The 12,755-nt window shown below is 39.7% G+C and overlaps 1 protein-coding gene across 3 annotated transcripts; it reads left to right on the plus strand.

Annotated features, from left to right (window-relative positions):
- The first annotated feature begins 10 nt into the window (after positions 1–10).
- Positions 11–8,629, plus strand: LOC135417997 (leukocyte elastase inhibitor-like). Of its 3 annotated transcripts, none has more exons than XM_064662777.1 (7): positions 11–137; positions 1,531–1,706; positions 3,626–3,763; positions 4,603–4,720; positions 5,300–5,442; positions 6,186–6,353; positions 7,072–8,629. In XM_064662777.1, the coding sequence occupies exons 2-7, from the start codon at positions 1,539–1,541 to the stop codon at positions 7,471–7,473; spliced, it is 1,137 nt and encodes a 378-aa protein (XP_064518847.1). In that variant the 5' UTR covers positions 11–137; positions 1,531–1,538; the 3' UTR covers positions 7,474–8,629. The 3 variants fall into 3 exon arrangements, with proteins under 3 accessions (XP_064518847.1, XP_064518855.1, XP_064518861.1); XM_064662785.1 differs by lacking the exon at positions 11–137 and adding an exon at positions 443–840; XM_064662791.1 differs by lacking the exon at positions 11–137 and adding an exon at positions 853–1,006.
- Positions 8,630–12,755: the final 4,126 nt, after the last annotated feature.

A 12,755-nucleotide genomic window follows, 5' to 3' on the forward strand; every position in this document is an offset into this window, starting at 1 on the left:
GGGTAACACCTGCGGCCCCGCCTCTCGCTCCGCCCCCCCCGCCCCGGCAGGGTCCCCTGGGTGTCCCGGCGGTGTCACTGCCCGGCTCGGCTCCTTCCGATCCATCCCATCCCGCTCCGCTCCCGCCGCCCCGGCAGGTAGGCGGCCAGGCGGCCCTTGGCTGCGCTGCGGCTCCGTGGGGCTCCCTGGGGCATCCTACAGGAAAGAGGCGGTAACGGGACGAGACGGGGAAATTTTTCCTCCGCACTTCCGTAGCGGTGTGGTCTCTGCGGCGCGGGGGGCGCTTCTTGGGCAGCCTGGATGGAGGCTGTAAAACAGCTGGTTTGGGTGAAAGGCTTGCGCAGAGCGGAGTTCTAAGTAAACGAAAGTGAAAATACGCTTTGGGTTCGTATAATTTTAGGGATGTTAGTGGGCGTTCTTTAGCATAGAGCTCGATAAGAACGTCGCAAAGCTGCCGGCTGTTTACCCGTCTCTCGGAGGAAGCTGAAAGTGATATTCTGAAATTCCTGTAGAAAGACTGTGCAGGAAACACGCAAATTGTGGTGTAAACTCTTCCACGCAGTTGGTCCAGGACAGAAACAGCCACACCGACAGTCCGGCTGCAAGCAAGCACAGAGCAGCCGGCATCTGAGCTGGGCGAGCAGGAAGGTTGTACAGCATCCAGCAGTACTGCCAGTGGCCTTTGGGTGTTTTTTTGTGCCTGACACAGCCCTTCCACCTTTCACCCGCTCCAAGGGCCTCCTCGTGAGCATCTCCCCAAAATGAATCGCTGCTCTGACCGTGCAGTGTCAGTCCTGACGCTTTTTCTGCTCTGCACTTCGCTTCTGCCTTCGCTGACCGGTAGGTCACCTGCAGCTCGAGAACCCCGCTCTCCCTGCCCGAGCCTTTAGGGCCGCCCAGCCCCCTTGGGAGTCGGGTGTGTTTGTTCCTGGATGCAGCGGGCAGGCAGCTCTCTTGCTCTCGGCAGCGCAGGCTGGAGAAGACAGCGGTGTTTTACGTGCTGAAGGTCAGCGTACACGGAATCTTTGGCAGGATTAACACTTTTCAGGGCCTGGTTTTTGTGCCATGAAGACGGGCAGGTTGTTGAAAGGAGTCTGAATGCCCCTAAGCAGATATTGCGAATGTCCTCTGTGCAGGATGTGGGTAGAGGAGTGGGGGGAAAGCGGCTGGAGTGAGATCCTCGGGATGTGCTGGGTCTGTGAGGCTGAGGGACTTTAACTTGCAGTCCTGCCAGAACACGGACTTCAAATTTCAGATCTGAAGGCAAGGAGTTTTTTCAATGATTCTTTAAAGTTAGTGTGATAAGAAAGGTTGGAATATACAATTTATGTGGAAAAAATCCCCTGCTTTTTCAATGTGACTGATTTTTTTTTTTTTTGAGAAGAGAATGCACTGACAATGATATTCTTGCTGTTTCTGTACACAGCTGCATTCTGTTTAATCCAGACATTACTCTCTGAGTCACACAGAGTTAGGCAAGGTGTTTGAAAAGTGTTTCCCAGGGTCCTTATCAATTGTTTTATTTTTCAGCTATAACCATGGAGAACCTGCGTAATGCCAACAGCAGATTTGCACTTGATCTGCTCAGAAGGTTTAGTGAGGCCAACCCAACAGGAAATATTTTCTTCTCTCCTGTCGGTGTCTCTGCTGCTCTGGCCATGGTGCTTTTGGGGGCCAGAGGTAATACAGAGGCCCAGGTGCTGAAGGTTAGTAAAGAACAAATAAAATTCTTTCATATTATATGTTATTTACATTAAAAATGGTTGTGTGTTAGGGCAGGAAGGATGAAAAGAGCATTATTTTTATATGCTCAGGATAAGACTTCTTTCATGTACACTGAGTCTTTCTCAGATTCATTTCTGCAGTTAGTTATCTTCTGCCTGCCCTGCTTCAGAGCCCTCTCTCTATATCTTCTATGGCCCTTGTTGCTAATTTAATTTCACTTGTTGTTTCTCAAAGTAGGAAACTACATTAATCAGTCTCCTTTTAAATTGATTAAAATTTTCAGCAGCAAGGCCTTATGAGAGATTTTGACAAACTATTACTTTATCACAAAAGGTCACTGATAGTATGTTCACTGTTATAACACTGTGTATCTTGTAAAATGCACAATCGTAATAAATAGTTTTATATTTAAAGTGTAACAACTATGACGATACGTGGTATCGATGCTACCTAAGTATCGGTATCTTAGTCAGCTAGGCACTCAGATATCTCTGAGGAGCTAAGCGTGCATGGTTATCCTTAGCATAGCCTTAGATTAGGTAAGATGGTTTAAAAAACCTTCCTTGTGAAAAATGGTGCACATAGGAGTGTTTCTGGCATGGATAAGAGACTTCCTCACTATTATTTTTTGCACCTTTGTTAGGGTAACGCCTGTGAAAGGGCGTATGAGACTTTTCATTGGAGTCATCATTGCCTATGAATAATTTCACCTTTGTATTCTGGACTTTAGGAGGAACTGTTTTATGCCGTTGAGTGTTGCTGTGCTTACTCAACAAGACAATAAAATTACTTTCTAGCTCCGTGTTCAAACAGACTTGAAACATTTTTCATGTAATCAGACTGACAGCCCCACCTAGGATAAACCTACTGACAGCAAAAATCATGCAAAAGAAACTTGGGGGAAATAAATGTGTTTCAACTCAGTCACACTCAATGGGACATGTTCCTGTACCATAATACTTTATTTATGAACATGGTGCTAATTAAGGAGGCAGTGATTAGTAATTGTTGAGGGCTGTTTGCAAGCGTACAGAAATTTGTTTCCGTGATCATATCTTTATTGTAAGTTGCCTACATGATGTTTTTGCTCAGCCATTCATCTGTGCAGCACATCTTGCAGTAAGGTGGGCAGCAGGGCCTGATCAAAAACCCAGTGAGAGAAAGTGAAAGCTTTCCTTTGAATCCAATGACTGCTTCATAGCAGTCTTCCTACTGTGAAATGCATGGTTTAAGTTAGGATGTGAATGTCCCTACTTTGGTCTAGCCTTCCCTGTTTATGAGGTCTGGCAGCTTGTGCTGTCATATCTGTAAGCCTTGGCCAGACAGCTTGACTCTGGAAAAGGAAGTACTGGTAAAGAGAAATTTCAGTAATGCATTTGATTTTTCATTTATTTTGTTATTTAATTATATTTTCACAAAATTATAAAAGACAGTTGTTCCAAGTTTTTTTAAGACCTCACCTGTGCTAGTGGTGATTGTATGTTCTGAAAAGCAAAACCCCAGGTTTTCTTTGGCCAAAGGGGGAACCAATAAAGCAAAAGTGTCTCCATGGCACCATCTCTCTTTTCAATTCCCCACATGGGAATAAGTTCTTGGGCCCAGTGGTCCATGGAGAAGCATACAGACATCATACAGACAGGACTTGGGGTTTTCATCAACAGCTTCAGCTGTGACTGTGTGTAAACCAGGAGCATAATACAAGTGACTGACATGGGCTGTGTAGCACAAAGAAACAGTTTGAGTCATTCTTTGAGGTTTACAGAAGTCTCTAAGCAGCTTCCAGACTCTTCTTTTCTCTTTCTTCAACCTACCTACCTGTTGGATCAGACCTACCCTAGAGATAGGGTAAAATTCTTTTAAGACAGTATTAACAGCAGCTAGTTAATTTCTTTTATTTCAGACACTTCATTTTGACAAAGTTGAAGACATTCATTCAAGATTTCAGACTCTGACAATGGATATAAACAGAAGCAATGCTCCCTATCTCTTACGACTTGCCAGTCGGCTTTTCGGAGAGAAGTCCTACAGCTTTTTGCCGGTATGCTGGTGCACCGCATGATGGTGTGTGGTGGAACCTGGTGGGAAAATGCAACTATCTGAGTATTTATGAAGTAGAAGTATTTCCAGGCATATTTCTAAATGTTACTGGGCAGCTGACAAAAGTATTGCTGCTTGCATATACATTTTCATAGCTGTAGGCATCTGTGCATCTCACCTAAAGGATGTTACACAGCAAACCCTTTTCATTGCGTGTTTGCTTCTGCTGCTCTTGGGCTCAAGAGAAAAATCACTTGTGTAGGTTTTTAGTTTACAGTAACTATCATAACATTCCACTCTGTTGCAAGCAGAGGATACAGGCAGTTAGGATAGGCAGTTTAGGATACAGGCAGTTCTGTTTCTGCTGCAATCAGCTTTTTAGGATTTTCATTGGTCTAGTACCACATTACTTAAATATTTAAATAATATGTTCTTTATTTGGTAGGGGATGCTCAATATGTCTTAACAACATGCCTCTTCGATAGCGAATTATAATTTTGTCTGCATCTAGGTTGCTATTTTTTATCCCTCTTCAGCTATTTCAGAGAGGTTTTTTTTAATTCTAGCTGTGCTTGAGCCCGTTTCAGGAGAATTACAGGTAAATATTGCAACACCTGCAGTAAGAACCCCATCAGCTGTAGATGTGGCTGGTGTACTATGAGGCTTACTCTAAGAGCAGAAAAAACCCAGCCAACCTCAGAATCCCCCTCAGGGAGTGCACTGTTAGAACCACACCTCAAAGCAGCTGACAATCTGTTCGAGTACCTCTTACCTACCTGATAATTATATGTTTTCTTATCTGCATGCAGTGAAAGCTGTTCTTATTGTTCCAAAATCTAGGATTTCCTGACTAATACACGGAAATTATATGGAGCTGATTTGGCTACAGTTGACTTTCTTCAGGCTTGTGATGAAGCCAGGAAAGAAATTAACCAGTGGGTTGAGCAGAAAACTGAAGGTAAACTACTTTGGTTAATAAAGTAACTGGCAGCGTTTCATACTTTGGGAGCAAGAATAGGCTTTATTCTCTGCTGTCTTTCGAACAGTTTGATTCTGCTCTGGGATATTCATTTGATGTATTCACAAAATGAGAAATTACCTAAGCAAGATGTTTAAACAACGTCCTGAGAGTTTTCCTTTTTTGTGTGTTCAGGCTGTGAGTTCAGGAGAGATGCCTGAACATAGTTATGAGTTGGAGAATTTTTTTTAGACAGTCTTGGTCTGTATTGTATATGTATTTCTAAATTCAGTAATCCTTAATGTGGGTGTTTTCTGGTTCTTGTGTGATGGGTCAAATGTGACAGTTTAAGCTAAAAATATTATGTTTTCATCAAATTACTTATCAAAAAAATGTTTCAAAAGTTAAAAAGTATGGTGAAGTAGAGAGACAGGTACTGAAATATATGTCATTACAGAATGGACTAGAGTTTTATATTTGTAGTATTCCCATGGCATCAGTTTCTTCATATATGTTTTTATATACCATCAACTTATTACAAGATTTTGTTGTCACTTTTTTTTTTTGCTGCCTCTGAAGGTAAAATCCCTGATCTGCTGTCTGAGGGCTCAGTTGACAACTCGACCAGGCTTGTGCTGGTGAATGCTATTTATTTCAAAGGGAACTGGGCAGAGAAATTTAAAGAAGCTGACACCACTGACATGCCGTTTCAGTTAAGTAAGGTAATACAGATGTGTCTTGGTAGCGTGTATCTAATGGAAATGTCAAATGATATAGGTGCTAAAGTGAAGCTTTGCTTACAGATAAAATAATTAAGAAATACAAAGTCTTTAATGAATGTTTTCAGTTCACCTGAAAGGACTTTTTTATGGGTTTCAGTGTTTTTCTGTATTCAGCAAGCTATTTTTTGTCTCACTTACTGGAACAGTGTCAGAGACAGTTCTCACCAATAGATTAGGACCTAGCAGAATTTCTGTCCTCTAGAAGTTCAGCAGCTGTGAACTGTGACTGTTTGTGATGGTAGGTAAGTTGTAAAATGATAGCATGTTTTGGTTAAGCTCCATTTTCTTATTCTGTATTCCGCTTATATTAACAGCTTTACAAGTTACTGTATACAGTCACCTGCTTTATGCTGAACAGAGTTGATCTTTGTTTACTTAACATGGTCATTTTTGTGTCTAGAGCAATATAAAGGTCCAGCAACTCACAGAAATTGATTCAGTTCTTGCAAGGTCTGTGCTATAGAAGCTAAACGAGAAGCAAATATAATACAAACTCATTATATCTTCAGAGCAAACTGTTTTTAAACGGGCAGGCAGGAGTCTGACAAAAGCAGTTTTATAATCACCTGATATAATGGAGGAAAAGTTTATGCAAAAATGCAGTTTTAACTTACTTGTTTCCTATCAGTTCTTTAAATGAGTAGTTCCTCAACTGTTACTTTTGTTACCTTTTATCTATCCAGAAAGAAAGAAAGACAGTGAAAATGATGTATCAGAAAAATAAATTTAATTTTGGGTACATTCCTGAAGAGAAGGTCCGTGTTTTAGAGCTGCCTTACGATGGAAGAGAACTTAGTATGATCATCCTGTTACCTGATGGCATTGAAGATGACTCTACTGGGCTGCAGAAGGTGAGCCATCTAAGCTAATGCAGTTGTTCAATAGCCATTAAAAATTAAAGCCTTAATGAACCTGTGTTCTCAGAGCCCCGTATCTATCATTTAGACAACTCTCTATTAGCACAGCAATAAAGAATATGTGCATGTGCTGCACCAGGAAGAGGAGCTGTGTTCTGATTTTGTAGCTTGTGTTCATGTGTCCTCTGGCTTGCTGAACTGAAGCATGATGGAGGTTGAAAACAGAGTTAGCTGTGAAATAAACTTACCTTGATTGTTTTTAATGACAGAACTATTTTTTCATTACCTTTGAAAATCTTTATTTTCTCAGGCATGAAGTAGAGAGACTGTTTTCCATTAAATGACCAGGAACTCATCAGCTTCTTTGAGCTCTCTGATTATGATTTTTGTTACTTGTTTTTAATTAGGTAATTCCATTTAGTTAGATTCAACAGTAACAATGACTGTGTTGCTATCAGTGTGTGTTTTTCCCTTGTGTACATTGCAGCAAGAAGCAAATGTCTGCATCACTTTATAAAGTAAAAACTGCACTGATTCTGCTTAATTTTAATAGTATCTGATCTATATGTAGGTATCAAAGATATGGGTATGGTCATTTTTGTATAGTTGCTTTACCATTGTATAGTGTTCTATAAATAAAGCCTTGTAAATGCTACTGAAAATGAAAGACTACACTGGTGACATGTAATGATCTCCGTCTTTTTAATTCTAGCTGGAAAAGCAGCTTACCTTAGAGAAGCTCCAGGAATGGACACGTCCAGAACACCTATATTCCACTGATGTTAATGTGCGTTTGCCGAAGTTTAAGCTGGAAGAAAGCTATGATCTTAAATCAGATTTAGCTGCTATGGGCTTGTTGGATGTATTTGACAGTGGTAAGGCTGACTTGTCGGGAATGTCAGGGGCACGTGACCTCTTTCTCTCTAAAGTTGTCCACAAAGCTTTTGTAGAAGTGAATGAGGAAGGCACAGAAGCTGCAGCTGCCACTGCTGGCATTGCTATGCTCTGCATGGTTATGGAAGAGGATTTCAATGCTAACCATCCTTTCCTCTTCTTTATTCGCCACAATCCAACACAAACCATACTTTTCTTTGGCAGATATGCTTCTCCATAAAAGAGAACTTAGCATTTGCAGACCAGCTCCTGCCGTTGTTAATGAAAACTTTGCTCCTGAATGAGTTGGATTTTGATGTAGGAAGTTAATGCTCCTGTCTTGAGTTCCTAGTAACTTTCACTGAGATTCTGCCTTTCCCATTAAAACAATTCCAGAGAAATATAGGAGTGTAATTTATTTTTCTTTCTTGAGATTGACATCATCTTTAATGAAATGAGGAAAATCTTGACTGTAGACAGAGGAAACCTTTTGAAATTGGAGTAGAAATAGAAATAGTCTTGAAAGAAATGTGTGTCTCCTCGAGCACAGGAAAACCCTATGTGCGTCCTTACATGGTTTTTTTTGTGTCAACAGCTCCCTGTTGTAATAATCAGTCACTCCTTAATAATCCAGTCACTCCTTATGCATATATGCTAGGATGTTCTTGCAAAGCTGTTCCTCCTAAAGCCTTGCTTTATGAAAATACAGTAATAAAATACTTCTAGGCACCAAAAGGCATATCCTGAACAGCTGAGTTTACCCAGTTCTGTCATGAAATAGAAGGTCAGATAACATTTGTTTATAGTCATCTATTAATAGAAAAAGGATTAAGCTATTTAAACAAAAGTAACCCCTTCCAGTCATTAGCCAGAAAACTTGAAAAAGAGCTTTTGAATGAGGAGGATTTTTAAAATTTACAGGCTGGTGCCATTTTAGTTATTGAAAACGTGAAAATGTGCCAGAGATTAGACATTTTAGGTGCCTTTTTGCAAGTTCAGAAGCTGTCAATATGAGATTAGATTCTGGCCAGAACCTATATCATCCTCAAAAGATACTTCACCTCCCCAGAGGATAACTGGGTATAATCTGAAAGAAATATCTGATGTGTATCTTTATGTACAAGGATTCTATATTTACTGACTTCCACTACCTCTTTATACACAAGCCTCTTGTACTGTACCACAGCCTTGTGCCTGTGAGCCAATATAATTACATACTGTAGTATTCTGTGTTTATTTCTGGAGGTTACATGATACATGCTTGTATCATGTTTATCTTGGGTACTGTAATGTCTACCTGTACAACCTCAGCTCTGAGTGTGGCACAATAATTTCTGTAACTTCAAACTGTATATTAATTTTTTCTTCAAGCAACAAATAAAAGTAATTTTCTTAAACTTGTGTTCAAAATGGAAACTTCTGTGTGCAAGTTAGTATTTCAGAGTACAAAAATAACTGTATACCTGAAGGCTAGTTCCAGGGAAAATCACTGGTGCAGCAGCTGTGACCAGCTGTGTGAAGTCCTTGGCCTGTTCAGAGTATGCGAAAATACTGAAAAACAAATTGGTCAATAGAAGAGGTGATTGCATGAACCATTAGCTTCCTCTGGAAGTGTAACTTTAGCTGCTTACCTCACAGGGAGCAGGGAGAGAGTCACCATCAGTATGAAATGGCACAAACACTTGGTCTGGATGCGTGTGCAATACCCTGGAAGCAAAGGCACTGGTAGGTTTGTAAAGGAGAGTGTATTGCAGAGTGCAGTTGTGAATGTAACCCTTTCTGAGCTGAATGCTTTGAAAACCCGACACTTTGAAAACCAATAAATGAGACAAATACTAGCACAAAACCATGTAAAATTTTGGAACAGTTTGACGTTGCGTTAGTTCTGGGTTTCTGCGCCTTTGTCTTCAGCATTTTAGCAAATAAAACTTCTGCTGCCATGAATGAGTTTTGCCCAAGGAAGGCTCAAAAACTTCATCGTAAATACATCCTTATCCCTATTTGCTTAAACGTAGTCAATGCATGCAAGATATATGATTCCTGCAGGCTTTTAGGGCAGCAATTACCAGATCAGAAGAAAGATAAAACCTTGCATAATTGTACAAATCAGTGTAGCTTTATGAGGAGACTCATGTCTGTATTTATTGCTTTTGTCTCAGTATTCAGTAACTGAACTATTACAGAGATAAATTTGGTTTTCTAGACTATGTGTGCAAAATAAAATCCAGCAATAAGAATCTCAATAGAATCAGCTTCACATTCAAGCATTTACAAAAGCCCAGCCAATACTCCCATCCCATAATTCATGTCCCACAATAAGGTGGTTGTGTTTTTCCTTAACACTGTTCATTTTTTTCCTGTGCTCCTGTAAGAACAAGTGACTGACAAGGGCTGACTCCTGTAGAGAAAACTGGCATGCCAACTTTATTCACATTTCTAAAAAATAATATCCTGCTTCAACTAGCTCTTGAGAAGGATTTTGTTTCTAGATCTACTGAATGAACACAGGTCTCACTGAGTTCAAAGCATAGTAATCTTCAGTATGAGATGATTTAACAGAGGAAAAAAGTAGAAAATATAAAACCAGGAGCTTAGCCTTAGTCTTAGCAAAGTAGCAGTCATAAATCCACACCCACAGTATAAAAAAATACATTACACACATAAAATATTTAGTTTATATTAATCTGGGGGACTCCAACATTAAAACCTTAGCTCACTGCAGTTAAATTTCCTAGGAGGGGACCAGTAAGTACTTGAACAAGAACTTCCCTGTCCAAAACCAATTTGCAACTGGCTGCCAGTATGAGAAGACAACATGGGAGTTTCTTTGAGTGGAAGAGAAGATTACAGCAGCTGGACTTCAGTCTCAATTTTGGCCTTTCCTAAGAAGATCAGGCTTTGTAACAGTACAAAACTCTGAGCAATATTTGCTCACTGTGCTATGATGAGTAGGCCAGACTGTACTACTGCTTACACAGACGCCTTAGGAAAGCTCTTTGATTTTGGTAATTTAAAAAGAAAAACCACCAGTCACCACCACCATCATTTGGCTGCTTTTTGTGATTCATACAGTTTAAGTTGCTCATTCTAGAAAGTAAATACCATAATGTGGATAAGGAGGAGAGTTATCTCTGGGTTTTACATCACCTTATACTTGAGATAAATTTACTCAGATGAGTTAAGACCTTCACTGTTAAATGTTTGCATGTATCTATATACGACCAAAATCCTGGTGAAGTACGTAAACCTGATCAAGTGTTAGAGATGGATGTTTTTCTTGCTTTTTTTTTATTGTGGTTCATTAGACCAGTGCAGTTCACTTGAACCTACTGAGATAAAAATGTACAATTAAAATCAGAACCTGGCTTTTGTTAGTTTAGTTTTGTGGGGGTTTTGTTTTGTTTGTTTGTTTGTTTGTTTTGTTTTTGTTTTTTTAACTGTAATGAACCTCTAGTTCTATCATGTCATCTTATGGTACCAGCTGAAAGCTTATTCTTATCCATATTAATTAAGTGGCCTATGCAATCCCTGACTACTTAGTGACAATGAAAGACAAAAACCACAGACAAAATCCTGGAGAGTGAGTGCAGCCTTTCTGGAAACATACTGAACATGTGCAGTGGCCAGAAAATGTTGTATCTTCAGGATAAATAGAACTTCAAACAACCAGCTTGTACAAATGCTTTTATTTTTAAGTCATTTCATGGAAAATTATAGTCATTTTGGCCAAGAACATTTCTCTCAACACAAGAGAAAACACTTACAGAAAAGGAAGAAAATGCAGTCCAGAGATTACCTGAGGGTTTAAACTCTTTGTGCATGGAAAACAGGACAAGAAGACTAAAATACAAGTAATTATTTTGCATAAATATTTAGCATAAAAGTCCAGACAACTCCTTAGCAGCTGTATCATCCGACTTTTTATCTGTGAGAGTCAAACAAGCTAAATAATGGAAAAAACATTCATTAGGTAATTTTCTAAAAAAGCTGCAGTGGAACTCATTGAGGGAATTATTTAATTGATATTTCTGGTCTGGCTATCCATATCATTGACACTGGCATGTTACTACTGGGAGAAACAACTTACATCAGGACAAGTTGTTTCTCATGTGTACTGAATTCTTCAACACAGGCTACAGCATGGCCTTTCTCATGGCTTGCATTATTTTTTATTGGGACAATTTATATGAGAGAAAAAGAGATCGTGATATGGTGGACTTTGATGGTGCCTCTTACAGTGGAAGCAACTGTTACCTGATGGGATCCAAATCTCATCCGAAATTTTCTAGTGACACTGCAATATTTGGTATTTCCTTAAAGCTCTGCACTCTAAAGATAAATAAATACACCACCATACTACCATTCTTAACTATTCTTGCCCTTCAATGACCTTCAAAAGGTAAGCTCCAGATACTCAAAAGCCAGAAAACGACAAAATGCGCTTAATGATTTTTTAATTTCATTATTTCATTCTGTGGTTTTAAAGCAATTTCACAAGGAGATTGGGTTCCGCTTGTTGAAAGCAGCATTACCAATCCCATGTGAACACGGCATACATCATCCTGAGGAGAAATAGATGGTTTTGCCTTGGGTCTATTTCAGAGGGACAGGAAATGGTGCAGGGTGAAGTGTCCATTTGTGAGTGCATCTGATCCTGATGGACTTTTTAATGGAGCATGGAGTTCTTCAAACAGTGGAGATGACTCTCTTTAGAGGGAATATAAAGATGCACATCAGTGGCAGGGAGAGAATAGAAAGCAGCCACTCTGTTTCCCGTATAGCACATCTTGCTAATTAGAACAGGGAGGAAGAGAAAAGGTAAATAATACTTTCCTTGGAAAGTGGCCATGAGGCACGACAGCTTTGAAACTTAAACTTGTTGTTGCCAACATTTTATAGCCTATTAGATGTCACTGTCTGATGGATCTGACCTGAGGGGCATGAACTTTTTGCCTTCACTGGAGGCTGAGGAATGAAAAACCCTCTGAACCTTTTGCCAATCTGTGCTGCCCCCTGAAGGCAAGCATACGATGCTTAGATTTACTCCAGCACTGGAAGAGACCGCACCTTGCCTTATTCCTCCGTGTGCATTTCAGAGGATCAGTAGGATAAAAATACTAATCTAATTATTATCCCATTAATTTAAGCAACAAGAAAGTTCCACCCAAACTACAACAAAGTGAATTGTATTAAAAAGAAAATCATGCAAACTTACATAAATGAAGCTCGTCAAAAGACTTGCTTTAGAAACAGAGTTTGCTCAAAGCATTCAAAAACTATACTTATTTGAGTAAGGAGAACATAGGAATGTTTAAAGAATCTGACTCAAACCCTTTAACAGCATACAGATTTAATTTCTGAAACATTTCAGTTACACCACGATCTTTGGCTTAAGTCCTACATTTTTGTCATGCAGAACTTCATATGAAGGGAGTCTCACAACAAAATTAATCTCCAATACAAATCACAAAGTTTTGCAGTTGCATATTGAAAACTTTTGATCACGGCCAAGGGCCAGCAATC

This window comes from Pseudopipra pipra, chromosome 1 (genome assembly GCF_036250125.1).
Source record: "Pseudopipra pipra isolate bDixPip1 chromosome 1, bDixPip1.hap1, whole genome shotgun sequence".
NCBI lineage: Eukaryota > Metazoa > Chordata > Aves > Passeriformes > Pipridae > Pseudopipra > Pseudopipra pipra.

Bases quoted from the DNA above. Each gene is read 5' to 3' on its own strand.
- LOC135417997 (XM_064662785.1), top strand. From the start codon at position 762: ATGAATCGCTGCTCTGACCGTGCAGTGTCAGTCCTGACGCTTTTTCTG. The intron at 3,764-4,602 runs GTATGCTGGTGC...TCCAAAATCTAG, and splicing joins AGTCCTACAGCTTTTTGCCG to GATTTCCTGACTAATACACG. The intron at 5,443-6,185 runs GTAATACAGATG...TTATCTATCCAG, and splicing joins TGCCGTTTCAGTTAAGTAAG to AAAGAAAGAAAGACAGTGAA.